General features: G+C 48.1%; 1 protein-coding gene across 5 annotated transcripts in view; it reads left to right on the top strand.

Moving 5' to 3' along the window:
* Positions 1–19641, top strand: part of LOC132830436 (cytospin-B-like) — a 59369-nt gene extending 39728 nt beyond the window's left edge. For 2 of the 5 annotated variants that reach the window (XM_060848122.1, XM_060848121.1), the window contains 5 exons: positions 8284–9725; positions 11466–11643; positions 12964–13037; positions 16958–17126; positions 18677–19640. In XM_060848122.1, the coding sequence (XP_060704105.1) occupies positions 8284–9725; positions 11466–11643; positions 12964–13037; positions 16958–17126; positions 18677–18717 (1904 nt within the window). In that variant the 3' untranslated portion in view covers positions 18718–19640. Of the gene's footprint in view, positions 1–2981; positions 3097–8283; positions 9726–11465; positions 11644–12963; positions 13038–16957; positions 17134–18676 lie in introns of all 5 variants that reach the window. The other 3 variants (XM_060848124.1, XM_060848125.1, XM_060848123.1) reach the window with 3 other exon arrangements.
* The last annotated feature ends 1126 nt before the right edge of the window (positions 19642–20767 follow it).

Raw genomic sequence — 20767 nt, 5'->3', positions numbered from 1 at the left:
GAAAGGGTTCAGAAAAGATTTACAAGGATGTTGCCAGGGTTGGAGGATTTGAGCTACAGGGAGAGGCTGAACAGGTTGGGTATGTTTTCCCTGGAGCGTCGGAGGCTGAGGGGTGACCTTATAGGGGTTTATAAAATGATGAGGCGTATGGATAGGATAAATAGACAAGGTCTACTTCCTGGGGTGGGGGGAGTCCAGAACTTGAGGGCATAGGTTTAGGGTGAGAGGGGAAAGATATAAAGGAGACCTAAGGGGCAACTTTTTCACGCAGAGGGTGGTGTGTGTATGGAATTATTACCAGAGGAAGTGGTGGAGGCTGGTACAATTTCAACATTTAAAAGACATCTGGATGGGTATTTGAATAGGAAGGGTTTAGAGAGATGTGGGCCAAGGGCTGGCAGGTGGGAGTTGGGCCGAAGGGTCTGTTTCCGTGCTGTACACCTCTATGACCAAAGAGTTATTCTGATACTTTGGAAACAAATGACTTTCTCACAATTTATTTCTGTTGTGGGCATGAGTGTTGGAATAGCATTCAGTGAGAGGGGAACTACTTCTCACTGCAACCAGGGTGCAGGCAGGACACTGCCCCATCCAGAGCAGGGTGGGGCCTGTCTGAATTGAGAGGGAACCCCGTCCCCAATGGCAGTGTCCCACATCCCTATTGGGAGGGAGCCCATTCTGGGTTGGGAGGGTGCCCGGTCTGGATGGGAGGGAGCCGAATTGGGTGGGATCGGATTGGGAGCAATCTGCTTGAGAGTGTGCGCTATGTGATGAGAATCAGGTGCAGGAATGTGAGGAAGTGCTCAGATACAGTCATGTGATGATTTGAGAGGGCTGCCTCTCCTCAAGGCAGTATCAGAATGAACTGGCACTCAGTGACTCAGTGCTGTCACAACACAGGCTGATGTAATGAAGAGGATCACAGTCAGCATTGTTAGCCTGAGAGTCTCCATTGTCTCCACTGCAATGAGTGTGTACAACTAATACCAGGGAGCATTCCGGAATACTGGAGCTCTGGAACTCTCATTGTCACCAATGAATGGAGCTACAGCTGAGAACTTAAAGTGACCTTACATCGAAACCATTCTGCTTATCCACCAGAGAATAGCCCTATACTGCGTCTGGACACTTCTGGAGCAAGTCTACCATTGAAAGCCAGCACTCAGAATTCTTACTCCCTTCCCATCCAAATTCTATCAACTCAACTCATTATTTCCCCAACCCATTCCTAATTCAGAGATTTATCACATAATCAAATTCAACAGCAGTATCAGTATGAGGAGAGAGTCTTTACTGAGGGGGTGCCGCACTGTTGGAGGGTCAGTGCTGAGGAATGTCGCACTGTCAGAGGGTCAGTGCTGAGGGAGTACCGCACTGTCGGAGGGTCAGTGCTGAGGGAGCCCCACGCTGTCGGAGGGTCAGTGCTGAGGGAGGGTCAGTCTGTCGGAGGGTCAGTGCTGAGGAATGTCGCACTGTCAGAGGGTCAGTGCTGAGGGAGCGCCATTCTGTCGGAGGGTCAGTGCTGAGGAATGTCGCACTGTCGGAGGGTCAGTGCTGAGGGAGCGCCATTCTGTCGGAGGGTCAGTGCTAAGGGAGTGCCACACTGTCGGAGGGTCAGTGCTGAGGGAGTGCTGCACTGTCGGAGGGTCAGTGCTGAGGGAGTGCTGCACTGTCAGAGGATCAGTGCTGAGGGAGTGCCGCACTGTCGGAGGGTTGGTGCAGACGGAGCGCCGCACTGTCGGAGGGTTAGTGCTGAGGGAGTGCTGCACTGTCGGAGGGTCAGTGCTGAGGGAACGCCGCACTGTCAGAGGGTTAGTGCTGAGGGAGTGCCACACTGTCGGAGGGTTGGTGCAGACGGAGCGCCGCACTGTCAGAGGGTTAGTGCTGAGGGAGTGCTGCACTGTCGGAGGGTAGGTGCTGAGGGAGCATCGCACTGTTGGGAGTGGGGGGGGAGGTCAGTATGTCTGCTCTCCCAGGTGGGATAAACAATCCCACAGTCACTATTAAAAGAGGTGCAGGGTAAGTTATCCAGTGGTTTAGACAGTAATTATTTCTGGTGCCTCAGCCTCTGACCTCTCTAGGTGCAGCCTGAAGCCCATGAGTTGTTTCTGTACAGATCAGCCAGTGTGTGCAACATCTCCGAGCACTGCTAGCACCCAGCTGCTGCTGCCATTCAGTGATTATGGTAAAGGACAATCACAAGGCCTGATTTAAAGATACAGAGACAAGATTTAACATCTCTAGCTGCTGGGGAATATGATTAAATGATCTGGAATAAAAAGATCATGTCATTATTGGTGAGCGCCAAACCACCAAACTATTGTAGAAGCCAATATTCCCTCTTAGCTGCACGGTCTCTAGGACACACACACACAAACACACACACACACACACACACACACACACCCCTCCATGTGACAGGCCTCAGAAATGGCCCAGGAAGCAACTCACTTATTGGGCTCATTATTACTTTCTCAACGGCACTTCGGGATGGGCAATGAATGCTACCTCAACCAGTGTTAGCAACACCCCATAAAAGAATAAAAGTAAATGGTTACGAGTGCAGAATGTGTGGGAGGCAAGAGGAATTGGAATGTTTCGTACAAGAGCCACGTTGTTTCCATCTCTCCCAGGACACTGCTACCATTGTCTACCCCAGAGTGGTTGTTCATGTAAAAGAGGCCAGGGTACTGTTTTGAACTGACAGATGTCAGGAGGGTGGGGTATGAGGGAGGTCTTTAGGCAAAACTGGCTGATACGGTATCCCTCTGAATCTCTGAAGAAACTCACTGTTCATCATTTCAGAAGTTCCAATTGCAAATCTTAAACAACACCAACTGGAATCTCCTGTAGCCACATTTCTCAGGCAATATCACTTTTTATAGATCAGTTTGTGCTCATGACTATAAGCAAATGTTTTTGATTTACTGCAGAATCCTATGAAATATAAAGGTGATAATCCTGATTTGTGCTTGAAGCAGGTACACCACAGATATATTTGGATGTAAGATTAAATGTCAGAAAGATCAAAGACTCCAGGACTCTTCACTCTAGAAAAGAGAAATTACAGGACACCTCGTGTAGATTGTTTCAAAGGTAAATATAGAGGTGTTTTCCTGTGGGAACAGCAGACCTCAGGAACATCAGGTCAATCATTAATAAATCCAGTTGGGAATTCAGGAAAATTGCCCATCTCCACAGAGTAGGGAGAATGTGGATAACTGTCCTAAAGGGAGTAGCTCAGGTGATTCTGCTTAATATATTTAAGGGGAATCTGGATAAAAGCATGAGAGAGGCAGAATGTATTGATCAGTGAAAGGAAAGGGAGGTTGTACTCTGTGGGGGTCAGTACCAAGGGCAGGCCACACCTTTGGAGGGTCAGTGCCGAATGAGTGCTGCATTGTCGGAAGGTCAATACTGAGAGAGCACTGTTCCGTTGGAGGGTCAGTGCTGAGGGAGTGCCACACTGTCGGAGGGTCAGTGCTGAGGGAGTGCCACACTGTCGGAGGGTCAGTGATGAGGGAGTGCCACATTATCAGAGAGTCAATGCTGAAGGTACGCCACACTGTCGGAGGTCAGTGATGAGGGAGTTCAACATTGTCAGACGGTCAATGCTGAGGGGGTGCCACCATGTCGGAGGGTCAGTGCTGAGGGAGTGCTGCATTGTCAGAGGGTCAGTGCTCAGGAAGTGCCACATTATAGGAGGGTCAGTGCTGAGGGTGCGCCACACTGTCGGAGGGTCAGTGCTGAGGGAGTTTAACATTGTCATAGTGTCAGTGCTGAATTGTTTCTGTTCTATTGGAGAGTCAGTGCTGAGGGAGTGCCACACTGTCGGAGGGTCAGTGCTGAGGGAGTGCCACACTGTCGGAGGGTCAGTGCTGAGGAAGTGCCACACTGTTGGATGGTCAGTACTGAGAGAATGCAGCAAGGCCAGAAGGTATAAACTGAGGGAATGTCGCACTGTCGGAACATCAGTGCTGAGGGAGGGCTGCATTGGGAGGGTCATTGCTGAGGGAGTGCCACAGTGTCAGAAGGCTAGGACTGAGAGAGTGCCACATTGTCAGATGGTCAGTGCTGATGGAGTGCCACACTGTTGGAGAGTCATTGCTGAGGGAGTGCCGCTCTGTCGGAGAGTCAATGCTGAGGGAGTGCCGCTCTGTCGGAGGGTCAGTGCTGAAGGAGTACCACACTATGGGAGAGTCGATGGTGAGGGAGTGCTGCATTATCTGAGGGTCAGTACTGAGAGAGTGCAGCACTGTTGTAGGGTCAGTGCTGAGGGAGTACCACATTATCGGTGGGTCAGTGCTGAGGGAGTGTCGCAGTGTCAGAGGGTCAGTGCTGCATTGTCGGAGGGTCAATACTGAGAGAGTGCAGCATTGTTGGTGGATCAGTACTGAGCATTTGGTGCATTGTCAGAGGGTCAGTACTGAAAGACTGCTGCACTGTTGGAGGATCATAACTGAGGGAGTGCAGCACTGTCAGAGGGTCAGTGCTGAGGGAGTGCCACACTGTTGGAGGGTCAGTACTGAAGGAGCTCCGCACTGTCGGAGGGTCAGTGCTGAGGGAGTGCCGTACTATTGGCGGTTCAGTGCAGAGGGAGTGCTGCATTGTTGGAAGGTCAGTACTGAGGGAGTGCAACACTGTCAGAGGATCAGTACTGAGAGAGTACTGTACTGTTGGAGGATCATAACTGAGGGAGTGCAGCACTGTCGGAGGGTCAGTGCTGAGGGAGTGCCACACAGTTGGAGGGTCAGCACTGAAGGAGCTCCGCACTGTTGGAGGGTCAGTGCTGAAGGAGTGCCACATTATCAGAGGGTTAGTGCTGATGGAGCGCCACAATGTTGGAGGGTCAGTATTGAGGGAACTCCGCACTGTCAGAGGGTCAGTGCTGAGAGGGTTCGACATTGTCGGAAGGTCAGTGCTGAAAAAGTGCCGTACTGTTGGCGGTTCAGTGCAGAGGGAGTGCTGCATTGTTGGAAAATCAGTACTGAGGGAATGCTGCACTGTCAGAGGGTCAGTACTGATACAGTACTGTACTGTTGGAGGATCATAACTGAGGGAGTGCAGCACTGTCGGAGGGTCAGTGCTGAGGGAGTGCCACACTGTCGGAGGGTCAGTACTGAAGGAGCTCCACACTGTCGGAGGGTCAGTACTGAGAGAGTACTGTACTGTCGGAGGGTCAGTGCTGAGGGTGCGCCACACTGTCAGAGGGTCAATGCTGAGGGAGTGCCGCACTGTGTGAGGGTTAGCGCTGAGGGAATACTGTACTGTGGGAGGGTCAGTGCTGAGGGAGTGCTGCACTGTTCGAGGGTCAGTACTGAGGGAGTGCCGCACTGTCAGAGGGTAAATACTGAGAGAGTGCAGCACTGTTGAAGGGTCAGTGCTGAGGGATTGCAGCATTGTTGCAGGGTCAGTGTTGAGGGAGTGCAGCATTGTTTGGAGGTCATAACTGAGGGAGTGCCGCACTGTCGGAGGGTCAGTGCTGAGGGAGTGCTTCACTGTTCGAGGTTCAGTACTGGGGGAGTGCCACACTATTGGACCATCAATACTGAGGGAGTGCTGCACTGTTGCAGGGTCAGTGCTGAGGGTGAGCCACACTGTCGGGGGGTCAGTGCTGAGAGAGCGCTGAATGTCGGAGGGTCAGTACTGAGGGAGTGCAGCATAGCTGGAGGGTCATAAGTGAGTGAAGGCCGCACTGTCGGAAGGTCAATGCTGAGGGAATGCCGCATCCTCCGCATCCTCCGGCTGAGAGAGTGTCGCACTGTTGGAGGGTCAGTGCTGAGGGAGTTACGCACTATCGGAGGGTCAGTATTGTTGGATGTTAGTGCTGAGTGAGTGCTGCATTGTTGGTGGATCAGTGATGAGGGAGTGCAACACTGTCAGAGGGTCAGTGCTGACAGAGCGCCACACTGTCGGAGAGTCAGTATTGAGGGAGCTCCGCACTGTCAGAAGGTCAGTGCTGAGGGAGTGCGACATTATCGGAAGGTCAATGCTGAGGGAGTGCCACACTGTTGGCGGTTCAGTGCTGAGGGAGTGCTGCATTGTTGGAGGGTCAGTACTGAGAGAATATTATACTGTTGGAGGGTCAGTGCTAAGGGGGTGCAGCATTGTTTGGGGGTCATAACTGAGGGAGTGCCGCACTGTCGGAGGGTCAGGGCTGAGGGAGCGCTGCACTGTCAGAGGGTCAGCGCTGAGGGAGTGCCACTCCGTCGGAGCGTCATAACTGAGAGAATGCCGCACTGTCGGAGGGTCAGTACTGAGGGAGTTACGCACTGTAAGAGGGTCAGTGCTGAGAGAGAGCTGCACTGTCAGAAGGTCAGTATTGAGAGAGTACTGCACTGTTGGAGGGTCATTGCTGAATGAGTGCAGCATTGTTGGTGGATCAGTACTGAGGGAGTGCAACACTGTCAGAGGGTCAGTGCTGAGCTAGTGCCACATTATCAGAGGGTCAGTGCTGACAGAGCACCACACTGTCGGAGAGTCAGTATTGAGGGAGCTCCGCACTCAGAGGGTCAGTGCTGAGGGAGTGCCACTGTCAGAAAGTCAGTGCTGAGGGAGTGCCGCACTGTTGGCGGTTCAGTGCTGAGGGTGTGCTGAAGTGTCAGAGGGCCATTGCTGAGGGAGTGCCGCACTGTCGGAGGGTCAGTACTGAGGGAGTGCTGCACTGTCGGAGGGTCAATGCTGATGGAGCGCCGCTTGTCGAAGGGTCATTGCTGGGTGAGTGCCACATTTTCAGAGGGTCAGTGCTGAGGGAGTGCTACACTGTTGGAGGGTCAGTACTGAGAGAGTGCAGCAAAGTCAGAGGGTGTGAACTGAGGAAGTGCGGCACTGTCAGAGGGTCAGGGCTGAGGACGTTCCGCACTGTTGGAGGGTCAGTACTGCGAGAGTGCTGCACTGTTGGAGGGTCAGTGCTGAGGGAGTGCACCATTTTCAGATCGTCAGTACTGAGAGAGTACTGCACTCTTTAAGGGTCAGTGCTGAGGGAGTGCAGCACTGTCAGAGGGACAGTGCTGAGGAAGTGCCGCACTAAATGAAGGTCCGTGCTGAGGGAGTGCTGCACTGTCAGTGGATTAGCACTGACTAAAGGGTCTATGTGAACTGCATACACAGATGTGGAGTTGATGGGCTGAGTTATCTGTTTTCATACTGTAATTTATTTATTAAATTTGATGCAACACATGATCATCATAACCAATTCTGATGAAGTGCTTTCGTTGCAAAGGACAGTTCCTGTCATTGATCACCCTATACTCCTCACTCGCCAGTCCTCCATCTCTGTAGTAACCCTGACCATAAATCACTTACAGCAACGTTTGGGATCCTGCTGACTGTAGTGTGTAGGGTGTGCCAGTATGATGTGGGTGTGAGAGCAGATTGGGATTGGGGAAGGTGGAGGTTTGGGATGTAAAACGAGGTTGTGGTGGAAGTGTGAAGTGACATTTAGGTGGGGCATGAGGCATGGGAGGTAGGATTGATGTATGGTCTCAGGTTGAGGTGGAGTTTGGGGGTGGGTGTGAGGTGGGGAATGGGTGTGAGGTGGGGAATGGGTTTGAGGTGGGGGTAGGTTGAGGTGAGGGCTAGATGTGACGTATGGGTTGGGTTGAGGTGGGAAGTGGGAGTGAGGTGGGAAGTAGAAATGAGGTGGGGTGTGGATTGAGGTGGGGAGTGGGTTGAGTTGGAGGCTGGATGTGAGGTGGGGGGGTTGGGGTTGAGGTGGGGAGTGGGTTTGAGGTGGGTTTGGGTTTGAGATGGAGAGTGGGTTGTGGCGGGATCAGGTTTGAGGTGGGTAGTGAGTTGAGATGGGGCTGGGTTTGAGGTGGGGGGGTGGGTTGAGATGGGGCTAGGTTTGAGGTGGGGGGTGGGTTGAGATGGGGCTGGGTTTGAGGTGGGGGGTGGTTTGAGATGGGGCTGGGTTTGAGGTGGGGGGTGGGTTGAGATGGGGTTGGGTTTGAGGTGGGGGGTGGGTTGAGATGGGGTTGGGTTTGAGGTGGGGGTGGGTTGAGAGGGGGTTGGGTTTGAGGTGGGGGTGGGTTGAGATGGGGCTGGGTTTGAGGTGGGGGGTGGTTTGAGATGGGGAGGGGTTTGAGGTGGGGAGTGAGTTGGGATGGGGCTGGGTTTGAGGTGGTGGGTGGGTTGAGATGGGGTTGGGTTTGAATTGGGGGGTGGGTTGAGATGGGGTTGGGTTTGAGGTGGGGTGGGTTGAGATGGGGAGGGGTTTCTTTGATGGTAACTCAGGCTGATGGTCTGAGGTAAGAAACTAACAGTCCTTCGTTTCTGTCGTAGGATTGAGCTGCTCTCATCGACGCTCTGCTATTCCTACTCCAAGAGATTCAACAACACCTGGTAAAGATAAACTTGTCCGTGAGCGATTCCGTATACCGCCTGGCAAGAAGGCAGCTGCTTCCCTCAGCTGTGACGCTGCGGCTCCAACACGAGCACTTCCAACAGCTTTAAGATCCAGAAGCCAGGGTGAAGAAAGTGTCCAAGCAAGGCTCGAGACTCAGATTAAAGCACTGTTGGCAGAAGCCAAGGCTAAAGATTTTGAAATCAGTAAATTAAGATGTGAGCTGAACCAACAACAAAATAAACATGAAAAGAATGATCTGGAAGAGTTGTCGGGGTTTCCTGGCAAGGCTGACTCACAAATAAAGACACTGGAACAAAAAAACCAGATTCTCCAAAATGAGCTCGAGGAGACGCGGGCGGAGAGACACATCTTACAGGAACAGCTCCTCACCCTGGAGCACCTCAGAGAAGGTGTCCAGTCTGTGACTGAAGGTAACTCGCTGAGTTTAGAAGTCTCCCTCTGTAGTGATCCCAGCAGCAGCCTCTGTACCCCATCCTCGTTGGAAAGCACCAGGAATCATACTAGAGAATCATTCGATAACACCCTCCTGGCTGTCAATGGGGGGAGATCTCTCAGCTCATTCTCCAACATGAGCAGTGTGACCCCCTATCCAGATTCAAAAGACCTTAACAGAGTTTTTGACCCCTCTCTCATGAGCACTAATGGTGTTGAAGGCAATATCAGCTCCAGTCAGGAACCTCTGAGGTACACTGGTTCAGTGTCAGGAGATTGCCTTGCTGAAAAGCTGCATCAGATGGAAGAGAAGCAGCATTGTACAACAGAGGAGCTACAGGCGACCCTTCAGGAACTATCTGACCAACAACAGCTTGTTCAGGAGCTGACCGCTGAAAACGAGAAACTGCTAGGGGAGAAAGCCAATCTGGAAAGTTCCTTCCAGCTCCAGCAGGAGAGACTCCAGCAGCTGATCAGAGGGAAGGAGAAACTGCTGAGCCCATTGCAGGAGAGTCCACAAGTGAACACAGGGACAGCGCTGGCTGATAGTGTGCAGCCACATGAGGGGAAATTGTTTACAACACAACAGTCAGTCAGTAATTACCTGACTTTGCAGGAGGAGAAGCCAGGAACTGAAGTCCAGCTGGAAAGTCTCCGATATGAGGTCAGAACGCTACAGAAAGTGCTGAAGGCAGAGCAGGAACGGAATGCTTCACTCACAGATTCACTGGCTGAGAGCCAGACTGAAAATACTGGGCTGAGAAATCAGCTGAAGAAACACAGACTGCTGGAGCTGGAGAAAGATGTGACTGTCAATGCCAAGCTGGGTCAGTCTGACAGAGAGGAGGTGGACTGTGCAGCACTGAGCCACAACTCACTACAGGCAACCAATGCAGGCACTCCCCTGCACAACCCCTCAGCAAAGGTGAGCACACATTGAGTGAAGGGGCTTCCTGTGGAACTACGGGCAGATCCCTGGATGTTTTAGGGATAGGGAAGTCAAATGAATTTTGCTTTTAACCTGCACAAAAATGCAGCAATAACCTACACGCAGCGCTCAATGTCTGTAACAGTTCACTAATAGGACCTGGACATCGGCACTGATCTGGCTCCACTGCAGATCTGGGGCTTGGTGAATATAGGCTCAGGAGCTAGTACATTACTTAACAAAACTCATTCACATCTGTTGAAATCCTGCAAAACCCAAGAAATGGCTTGAGAATGTAGGCAGCACGGTGTCTCAGTGGTTAGCACTGCTGCCTCACAGCACCAGGGAGCCAGGTTCAATTCCAACCTTGTCTGTGTTGAACTTGCATGTTCTCTCCGTGTCTGTGTGGGTCCCCACGAGGTGCTCTGGTTTCCTCATTCAGTCCAAAGATGTACAAGTTAGCCATGGTGAAAGTAGGGAGAGGGTTTGGGTCTCGGTGGGATGCTCTTTGAAGGGTTGGTATGGGGCTGAAGGGCCTACTTCCACACTGCAGGGATTCTATGTTTACACAGAACACCACATTTTAATTCCGCATGGAGAAGGAAGTTTTTCAAATGTTTTCCAACCATTCCCTTGAAGATGCCAACTCTCACTGGGATACAGTTCCTGAAGGGGCTGTCTCTCACTGGGATACAGTTCCTGAAGGGGCTGACTCTCTCTGGGATACAGTTCCTGAAGGGGCTGACTCTAACTGGGACACAGTTCCTGAAGGGGCTGACTCTCTCTGGGACACAGTTCCTGAAAATGCTAGCCCCCTTCAGTGGGGGATGCTTTCCCCCTAAAAGGAAATGTTCTGGAATTTAAAAAGTTACAATTAATACATTTAGAATATTCAAAGAAATGTTACAGAAGGTTCCCAAACTCTCATTTCTTCTAAAGCCAAGGCTGTAATCTGTAACCAAAATAAATATTGATAATTCTGCGAGTACACTTTGTGTTTCTTGATCAATTGAATTTGCAATCATTTTGGAGTGTACACTCTCAGTAGTAGATTAATGCTGTTGTGACTTGCTTTGCTTAATGAGTGTCTAATCATCATAGCCTTCTTTGACCATCCATGAATAAAGGATTCTCTGGGGTGGCACGGTGCTCAGTGGTTAGCACTGCTGCCTCACAGCACCAGGGGCCTGAGTTCGATTCCAGCCTCGGGAGACTGTCTGTGTGGAGTTTGCATGTTCTTCCTGTGTCTGCATGTGTTTCCGCCAGGTGCTCCGGCTCCCTCCCACAATCCAAACAGATGTGTAGGTCAGGTGAATTGACTATGCTAATTTGCCCATAGTGTTAAGTGCATGAGTTAGGGATAAATATAGGGTAGGTGAATGGGGCTGGGTGGATTACGCTTCGAAGGGTCAGTGTGGACTTGTTGGGCTGAAGGGCCTGTTTCCTCACTGTAGGTAATCGAATTTTTAAAAATGGACTGCCAGTGCCGTGACTAAAACAACAAACTGTGGACAGTGGAGATCTGAAACACAAACAAATTCCAGTAGGTAGGGCACCATCTGTGGGAAGAAAGCAGCAAAATGGAGAGTCATTGAACTTGAAACTTTACCCCTGCATCTCACGGATGCTGTCAGCCCTGCTGGGTTTTCCAGCTGTTTCTGTCAGTGTTTTGATTTTAGTTTGTTACCAAATTTGTGCAGTTTCAATACAAAGTTCTGAGGACATTTGTGATTCCAGGTGCAGTCTGAACAGCTCGAAGAACCGTGTCTCCCTGCAGACAGGCTACAGGGTGAGACCAGAAACAGAGAGTCAGAAATCAAAGACATGAAAGAGACCATCTTCGAACTGCAGGACCACGTGGAGCAGCTTCAAACAGTTCAACTGCATAACAACAGGACCATCCTGGACCTTGAAGGTAAGTCAGTATTTCCATCACAGATCGTCACGACTGGACTGATAGTGAGGGTCAGAGGGAGTTTCGGGAACTTTTTAAATTCCAGAACACCCAACACCCTAAAACCTTGTCCTGACACCTCAACATTCATCAGCCAGAGGATACTGAACTCGGTCAGCCTTAAAGATATTGTGGCTAGGAGAGCAGGTCAGAGGTTATAAATTCTTCAGTGATTAATTCACCTCCTTACTCCTCAAAGTCTGTCCATCATCTACAAAACACAAATCAAAGTGTGATGGAATACTCCCCACTTGCATGGATGGGTGCAGCTCCAACAACACTCCAACAACTTGTCACTATTCAGGACAAGGCAGCACACTTGAATGGCATTGCATTCATAAACATCCACTCCCTTCACCAATGCTCAGTAGCAGTAATGTGTACTGTCTACTGCAGAAATTCACCAAGATCCTTAAACAGCACTTTCCAAATCCACAACCATTTCTAACTAGAAGAACATGGCAGGATCAGCCCTTGCAAGTTGATCTCCAAGTCACTCACCATCCTGAGTTGCCATTCCTTCAGTGTCACTAGGTCAAAATCCTGGAATTTCCTCCCTAAAACATTACGGGTCTACACACAGCACATGGACTGCAGTTGTTCACCCCCACCTTCTCAAGGGGCAACTAGGGATGGGTAATAAATGCTGCCCCTAGCCCATGAATTAATAAAAATGTAAATTTAGTCTTTGTTAACTTAATTGTTTTTTTTATAATACTGTCTAAGTAGCATTCTGTATTCACCTTTTCTCTGCCCAATTCTGTGCTTCTCAAATCTTTTCTGAAATCTCATCGCTTTGGTATTTGCCTTTATTAATTGCTCTTTTCTACACCCCTCCCACCATCCTCCTCCATGAGGTTTACACCGTTATTTGGCTTTGTCCTAATATTCCATTATTTTAATTGCTTCACCACATTGTCCTGACATAAAATGTGACTGACCTACTGTCACTCGCGAACCCTCTCCTGTTTCCCGATGTGACTCCTCACTTGTAATGTCAATACAGATATTGCAGATTCTACCAGCCAATCTGCAATATTTAACTTATTGTTCAAATTTCATTTTTCTTTTAGAAATTTAATAAATCCCTAAAGAATTCTGTATTTTATTACAGTACAAAATGTAAAGAATTTGCAATTGTTTCTGGACCCAAGTCACACATTTATAACAGGAACAGTGTTCAGACAGTGGGGTATGCCAGCACCTCTGCACCTGAGCCTACCTGGACCAGGGTGTACTAATTAATTGATTAATGCATTGATTAATTCCTTTTCTTTTCAGGGAAAGTGACGACTTTAGAACAGCAGAAACGGGAATTGGAGAAGCAACTTAAGATGTCTAACAAAAAAATGAAGGTAAAACTGTCCTGAATGAAAGCAGGACTCCAGTCTCACCTCTCACTTCAATTTGCTCTGAATAGGATCTTTAGATTAGATTACTTACAGTGTGGAAACAGGCCCTTCGGCCCAACAAGTCCACACCGACCCGCCGAAGAGCAACCCACCCAGACCCATACCCCTACACCTAGCATGGCCAATTCACCTAACCTGCACATCTTTGGACTGTGGGAGGAAACCAGAACACCCGGAGGAAACCCACACAGATACAGGGGGAATGTGCAAACTCCACACAGACAGTTGTCCTGAGGTGGGAATTAAACCCGGGTCTCTGGTGCTGTGAGGTAGCAATGCTAGCCACTGTGCCACCGTGCTGCCCACTTTAGAGCTGTACATAATAATACAACAGCTGAAAGGTATCCTGCATTGGTCCAAACTGGATATTTGGACAGACCTGCTCATACTTACAATGGCTCATGGATGAAGATCTAGATTTCCATGCATTAGGGACAAGTCCAGATCCATTCAAGAATGTGGGTGGTTTCTGATCCCAGGATTCCTAACCAATTCCCTGCTCTGGCTATTTTCACCATTGTTTCCAGTCTCTGTTCCAAACTCTTTAATTACTGACTTTATTACTCTCCTTGGCAATAGTCTGAGATTGTCCTTCTGTTCATACCCTTGGTTTAATCCCAACGTAAGCTTCCACTTCATTCATGCCATCATTAGAGCTGTTTAATTCCAGCTCTGTAGCATTATTTGACTTTCCTCTATGTCGCAGCTCATCTGGTCTTGAAATTCTCATCCATTCCTTTGTTACCACTAACACTCGACAATTCTGCTCACACCTGGGTGCTCTCCCAAATTCTACCCTCATTCTTACAAACCTCTGTTACTCAAATCTCAACTCACACCAGGCTCCATTCTCCTTTCAGGCCTGTGCTGTCTGACCTATACAGGTCAGACCACAAGGTAATTTTAAAATTCTCTTCCTTGTTTTTAATCCCTCCTTGTCCTTCCCTCTCTCTGTAATCTCCTCCAGCCTCACAAACTCCCAATCCTGGCATGTTGTGCATTCATGATTTTAATCACTTTGCCAGTTGAAGTTGTACTCTCAGCTGCCTGGGTTCCGAGCTCCGCAATTGCCTCCTTAAATGTGTCTGCCTCTCTATCACACTTTCTCCCATTTTAGAGTGCTCCTGTGAAGCTCCTTGGGCCGTTTCTTGTGATCAGCCCTGATCATAATGCATGGTGGAACAGGCTCGAAGGGCCAAATGGCCTATTCCTGCTCCTATTTCCTATGTTTCTATGTAAAGGTGTTCCAGAAATGTAAATCTTACAAGACCATGAGAAATAGGAACAGGAGTAGGCCATTCGGCCCCTTGAGCCTGCTCTGCCATTCAACAGGATCATGACTAATTCAACATTCCTACATCCATTTTCCTGATTTTTCCCATAAACCTCCATTCCCCAACTAATCAAGAAACTCTCTCTATCTCAGCCTCAAGAAGACACAAGGACTGTGCCCCAACAGCTTTCTGATGTAAGAAGTTCCAAAGACTTACAACCCATTGAGAAAAGAAATTCCTCCTCATCCCAGTCTTAAATTGGTTCATCTTTATTCTGACACTATGCCTTCTGGACCTAGACTTTCCTAGGAGGGGACACATCCTCTGAGCATTGACCCTGTCAAGCCCCTTAAGAATCCGAAATGTTTCAGTGGGATCACCTCTCATTCTTCTAAATTCCAGTGAGTAGAGTCCCAACCTGTATAGCCTTTGCTCATAGACAATCCCTCCATACCAGAGATCATCCTCGTCAACTTTCTCTGAACCACCTCCCATGAAATAATATCTTAAATAAGGGGACCAAAACTGCTCACATACGTGGTCTCCATATGTGGTCTCACCAGTACCTTGTACAGTTGCAGTAAAACTTCCCCAATCCTATACTCCAAACCCCTTGAAATAAGGGCCACCATTCCATTAGCCTTCCTGATTACCTACTGAACCTCTGTGCTGGCTTTCTATGTTTCTGTTTTTCATTCGCAAGTACTCCCAGGTCCTTTTGTATTGCAGCTTTCTTCAGCTTTTCTCCATTTAAATAATATTCTGTTTTTTGTTTTCCCTTCCAGGATCAACAGCTTCACATTTTTATACACTATACTCTTTTTGCAAACTTTTTGCCCACTTAACCTCTCAATGTCTCTCTGTAAACCATTTGTATCCCTCTCACAACCAGTCTTTCCGCATATTATTGTGCCATCTGCAGATTGGTTGCCTACGTTTGCTTCCTTCCTCCAAGTCATTATTATGTATTGTAACTTGCTGTGGTCCCAGCACTGATCCTTGTGGAACTCCACTGATCACAGTTTGCGAGCCTGAGAAAGAGCCCCTTACCTCCACCTGCTGTTTCCTGTCCATGAGCCAATTCTCTAACCATGCCAATATGCTATTTCCAACACAGTTGGTTTTTAAATCCTTAATTTGTCTATTAGATTGTGTGAATGTTTCATTGAGTAAGGCAAGAGACTCTGATCATCATCAAAAACAACTTGCAAACCATCTCTGTATCTGGAAGCCACCTGAGCAACCTCAGAGGAGCATTTTAAAACAAGGTACTGCATTGGGCCACATCAGGCGATGTTAGGTCAGGTGACCAAAATGGTGGTTAAAGAGGTATGTTGCAAGGGCTATCTTAAGGAGGACTGTGAGATAGAGGGGGGAGAGAGAAGGAGGAAATTCCAGAGCTTGAGGCCTTGGTAATTGAGGACCCAGCCAGGATTAAAATTGAGGTGTGTGCAGGAGATGAGGATTGGAAGAATGGAGAGTTGGAGGAGATTACAGAGAGAAGATGAGTAAGGCCATGGAAGAGGTGACTTTAAAATTATGTTGTTACTTGATATGGGGCCAGTGTGAGTTAGAGAGCTGAGAGGAAACTGGGAGTTGGTATGAGTTAAGACAGCAGAAGTTTTGGATGATCTCAAGTTTGCAGGCTTGTGTTGGTCATGTGCTAGTTAATCATCGTCCTGAATGTCTTGTTGCAGTAGCTATTTAGTGGTTACATCAGAAAATCAGAGATTTCCAGAACATGGCTACAACTTCCACTGTGGCAGCTGGGCAATTTATATTTAATTAAATAAAAGAAATCTGGAATTGCAAATTTCTCTTAGTCACGGTGATCATGAAACTACAAGTTATTTTGTAAAAACCCATCTGGTTCACCGATACCCTTTAGGGAAGGAAGTCTACCACTTAACCTCCATGTGACTTTAGAACCACAGAGATGCGACTGACACAAACCTCCCTCCGAATACCCATGCACACCAGTCAGTGTAATGAGGAAAGTGCCTCACCAGCACCTTCTCGAGAGATAACTATAAATGCAAACAATGATTGGCTTTCAGTTATTCTCACATCTAGTTCATGGAGAACAATAAAGGGTAATGGAGCTGTCACCATGAGGAAAGACTCCAGACTATCTGATGAATTCAGTGATTTATACTCGATGGAGTTCAGAAGATCTAATTAAAGATCTAATTGAAACATGCAGAATATCGAATGGCTTGGACAAAGTAGATGTTAGGAAGATGTTTCCATTGGTAGGAGAGACTAGGACCCAAGAGCTTTGCTTTCCAGTAAAGGGAAGGCCTTTTCGAATGGAGATAAGGAGAAACGTCTTCAGCCAGAGAGTGGGGAATCTATGGGATTCATTGCCACAGAAAGCTGTGGGGGCCGGGTCACTGAGTATATTTAAGACTGAGAGAGATAGGTTCTTGCGTATCAAAGGGATCAAGGGTTAGGGGGAGAAAGCAACAGAATGGGGTTGAAAAACTTATCAGCCATGATTGAATGGAGCAGCAGACTCGATGGGCTGAATGGCCTAATTTCTAATTCTATGTCTTATGGTCTCGTGAACCTGTTCTCCTTTCTGGGCAGGAGGAGGCTGAGGAGTGGCGTCACTTTCAGGCTGACCTGCAGACAGCTGTGGTGGTGGCTAATGAAATCAAGTGTGAGGCACAGCAGGAGATCCATGTTCTCAAGAGGAAGCTGCAGGAGGCCGAGCAGGGAATGGAGTTACTGCAGCAGGAGCTGGAGGAGCTGAGAGGTAGCAGGTTGGTCACATGGGCAGCACCAGCGAGCTGTCGCTGTCTGTCATTAACCAGCTAATGCTTGTGTCTAATTGTACTGTCCTGCAGCACGCTAACCCAGAAGCTGATTCACCCCTTACTAAACTGGTGTCGTCTGGAAGAGAGAAGTTTGATTTCTTTAAGTATTCACAATAGTTTGGAATATTCCGCAGAGGAAGTCAAATGGAGGGTCATCACCTCCAGAACTGTTCAGAGATAGAGTGTTCACTGCACTGAGTCAGACCGGCAAGTGGCAGCTTGGAGAGGCTGAAATGGCCTCTAAAGGACCAGATGGAGAGGGATGACTGCAGTTCCCAAGGTGAGATAGTCACAGACTGCACAATTCAAGCAATCAGCAATACTAGACAGGGCACAGAACATGCACACTCTCGTTGTCCCTCTCAGTCTCTCTCTTTCTATCTTTGCTCTGTATCATTCTGTCCCTCACTCTCTCTTTCCGTGTCTGTCTATCGCCCTCTCTCCCTGTCACTCTGTAATTTTTTATCCTGTCTCCCTCTCTGTTTCTGTTTCATTTCTTCCTCTGACATTAAGTTCATGTTGGTAATTATGTCGTTTGAGTGCGAGATAACAATAGACGTTTAGGATGCATATATTGAATGAAATTGTAGTAAAGCTTCCATTTAAACCAGTTACACATCCCAATAGCTGTTGAAAAACTCCTGCCTCCCTCCTCTTCACTCATGCTTGCCCTCACTTCCACCTCACTCTCCCGAACTTCCTCCTTGCTCTCAATCTCCCCCTATTATTTTTCTTCTCATCCCCCATGTCCCTCCCCATCACTCACCCCCTCCCCCTCACCTTCTTCACTTCTCCTTCACACCCCTCCCCCTCAATCTCCTCCTCCCCCTCACTGTCTCTCCTCCAGCTACACCTCACTACCCTTCCCCTTCCTGCTGGATTCCCAGTTTCTTATGATATCTGCTCCTCAAAAGCAGCTTTGACCCACAACAGACTTCACTTCTGTCTGGGACAGTGAGTGAAAAGTAGTTTCTTCATCTGAGAGTAACCAGTGAGTGTGCAACTAGTGAGCAAGAGTGACTTAGCCATCGTCACCCCTGTGACTGACACACAGCTATCTCACTTCAATATGGAGTTGCATCAGAATCCACTAGAATCCAAACACAATTTATTGGGAATTCCAGACAGATTGGCTGTGAGTGCTCAAATATTGCAGATTTGGCACCCCCATCACCTTCAGCACAAGGTCCTGGGAATACATCTGGCATTGCAGTGAGTTCGGGGTGACCACCAGAAAGGTTAATTGAACAAGAATTATTCCTGACCAGAGACACTATTCACTTAAAATCTTGCTCTGAATGGACATCCCAGAACATGTTAATCTGTTTGTACTGAGCCAGGGTCTCCTGAATGGTCTCTCTAGTAGCACCTGCTCTCTGTGCTTTGCCACCTCTTGTTCAGTCTCTGCACCAGCTGCTCCTTCAATATTGCTTCGGCCTTTCACCCAAATCAAACTTTCTCTGAGATAGTTTCACTCATTCCTCCACAGGTCTGATCCTTCCCAAGTGTGAAGCAAATCTGAGCCGGTGACCGAGACCCAGGAGCAGCTCCTGGATTAGGGACCGGAGCTCAGGAGACATTTCTGAAACTCTGAGTCCGGCTACCTGGACACTGGCCACAAGTTTCGTTAAGACTGTTGGAAGGAGTATCCCAGGAACCAGAGCCCTGTCTGTGTGAACATGGACCTTTCACAGTGGGCTGTTGTGGTCTGGAATGCACTGCCAGAAAGGGTGGTGGAAACAGATTCAATAGTAACTTCCAAATGGACAGTGGATAAATACTCAAAGGAAAATATGCAGGGTTCCAGAATATGATGGAGGGTGCAGAACTAATTAAACAGATGTTCATAGAGTTAACTTGGGCACAATGGGCTGAATGTCATCCTCTTATGCCTTTTGATCTTATAATAAATTAAGAGGTGACCTGATCTCAGCAACTTCACTTCACCCTGAATCCTCTCGGTGTCTGTCCTGTGACTGTTCCTGACTCACTGCCGTCTCATGTCAATGTGATATTGCTGCCACCTGTTGGTGGCTCTGTGTCTGGCAGTCAGCTATCCAGTGCTCAGTCAGACATTGTATACACACAAACTTCTAAATCTTGCCTTTTATTAGCAATGTTAGGGTGGAATGAGGCAGATTGTGTAAAACACCTAGAACATAGCACATTCCAGCGCAGTACAGGCTCTTTGGCCTTTGATGTTGCGCCAAACTGTGAAAGTAATCTCATGCCCATCTAACCGACACTGTTCCATAATGATCCATATGTACGTCCAATGCCCATTTAAATGCCCTTACCGTTGGCGAGTCCACTATTGGTGCAGGCAGGCCATTCAATGCCCTTACTACACTCTGAGTAAAGAAACTACCACTGATATCTGTCCTAAATCTATCCCCCCTCAATTTAAAGCTATGTCCCCTCATGTTAGCCTTCACCATCAGAGGAAAAAGGTTCTTACTGTTCACCCGATCTAACCCTCTTATTATCTTATACATCTCGATTAAGTCATCTCTCAACCCGCTTCTCTCCAATGAAAACAGCCTCAGTTACCTCAGCCTTTCCTCGTAAGACCTTCCCTCCATACCAGGCAGCATCCTAGTAAATCTCCTCCGAACCCTTTCCAAAGCTTCCACATCCTTCCTATAATGCGGTGACCAGAACTGCAGGTAATACTCCAGGTGTGGCCTTACCAGTGTCTCATACAGCTGAAGCATGACCTCATGGCTCTGAAACACAAACCCCCAACCAATAAACGCCAACACACCATATGCCGTCGTAACAACCCTATCAATCTGGGTGGCAACTTTCAGGAATTCATGCACCTGGACATCAAGATCTTTCTGTTCATCTACACTGCCAATAATTTTACCATTAGCCCAGTACCCTGCATTCCTGTTATTTCTTCCAAAGTGAACTACCTCACACTTTTCAGCATTAAACTCCATTTGCCACTTCTGCACCCAGCTCTGGGTCTTATCTATGTCCCTCTGTAACCCAGAACATCCTTTGACACTATCCACAACTCTGCCCACCTTAGTGTCATCTGCAAGTTTACTAACCCATCCTCTACGCTCACATCTAGATCATTTATAAAAATGACAAATAGCAGTGACCCCCAAACAGATCCTTGAGGCACACCACTGGTAACTGAGCTCCAGGATGAACATTTCCTATCAATTACCACCCTCTGTCTTCTTTCAGCTAGCTAATTTCTGACCCAATTCGTGGAATCACCTTCAATCCCAAAACTCCGTATTTTGTGCAATAGCCTTATTAAACACCTTACTGAACTCCACATACACCACATCAACCACTTTACCTTCATCCACCTGTTTTGTTACCTTCTCAAAGAACTTAATAAGGTCAGTTAGGCATGCCCTACCCTTCACAAAAACGTATCTCTATTTATTCCTTTCCAGATGATTACAAATCCTAGCTCTTATAAACTTCTCCAACACCTTACCCACATCCAAAGTAAGGCTCACTAGCCTATAATTACCAGGATTGTCCCAACTCCCCTTCTTAAACAAGGGAATGACACTTACTGTCCTCCAGTCTTCTGGTACTACTCCTGACGACA

This window comes from Hemiscyllium ocellatum, chromosome 31 (genome assembly GCF_020745735.1).
Source record: "Hemiscyllium ocellatum isolate sHemOce1 chromosome 31, sHemOce1.pat.X.cur, whole genome shotgun sequence".
Taxonomy (NCBI): Eukaryota; Metazoa; Chordata; class Chondrichthyes; order Orectolobiformes; family Hemiscylliidae; genus Hemiscyllium; species Hemiscyllium ocellatum.
The sequence above is the reverse complement of the archived record's forward strand: the minus strand, read 5'-3'. Positions and strand labels throughout refer to the sequence as shown.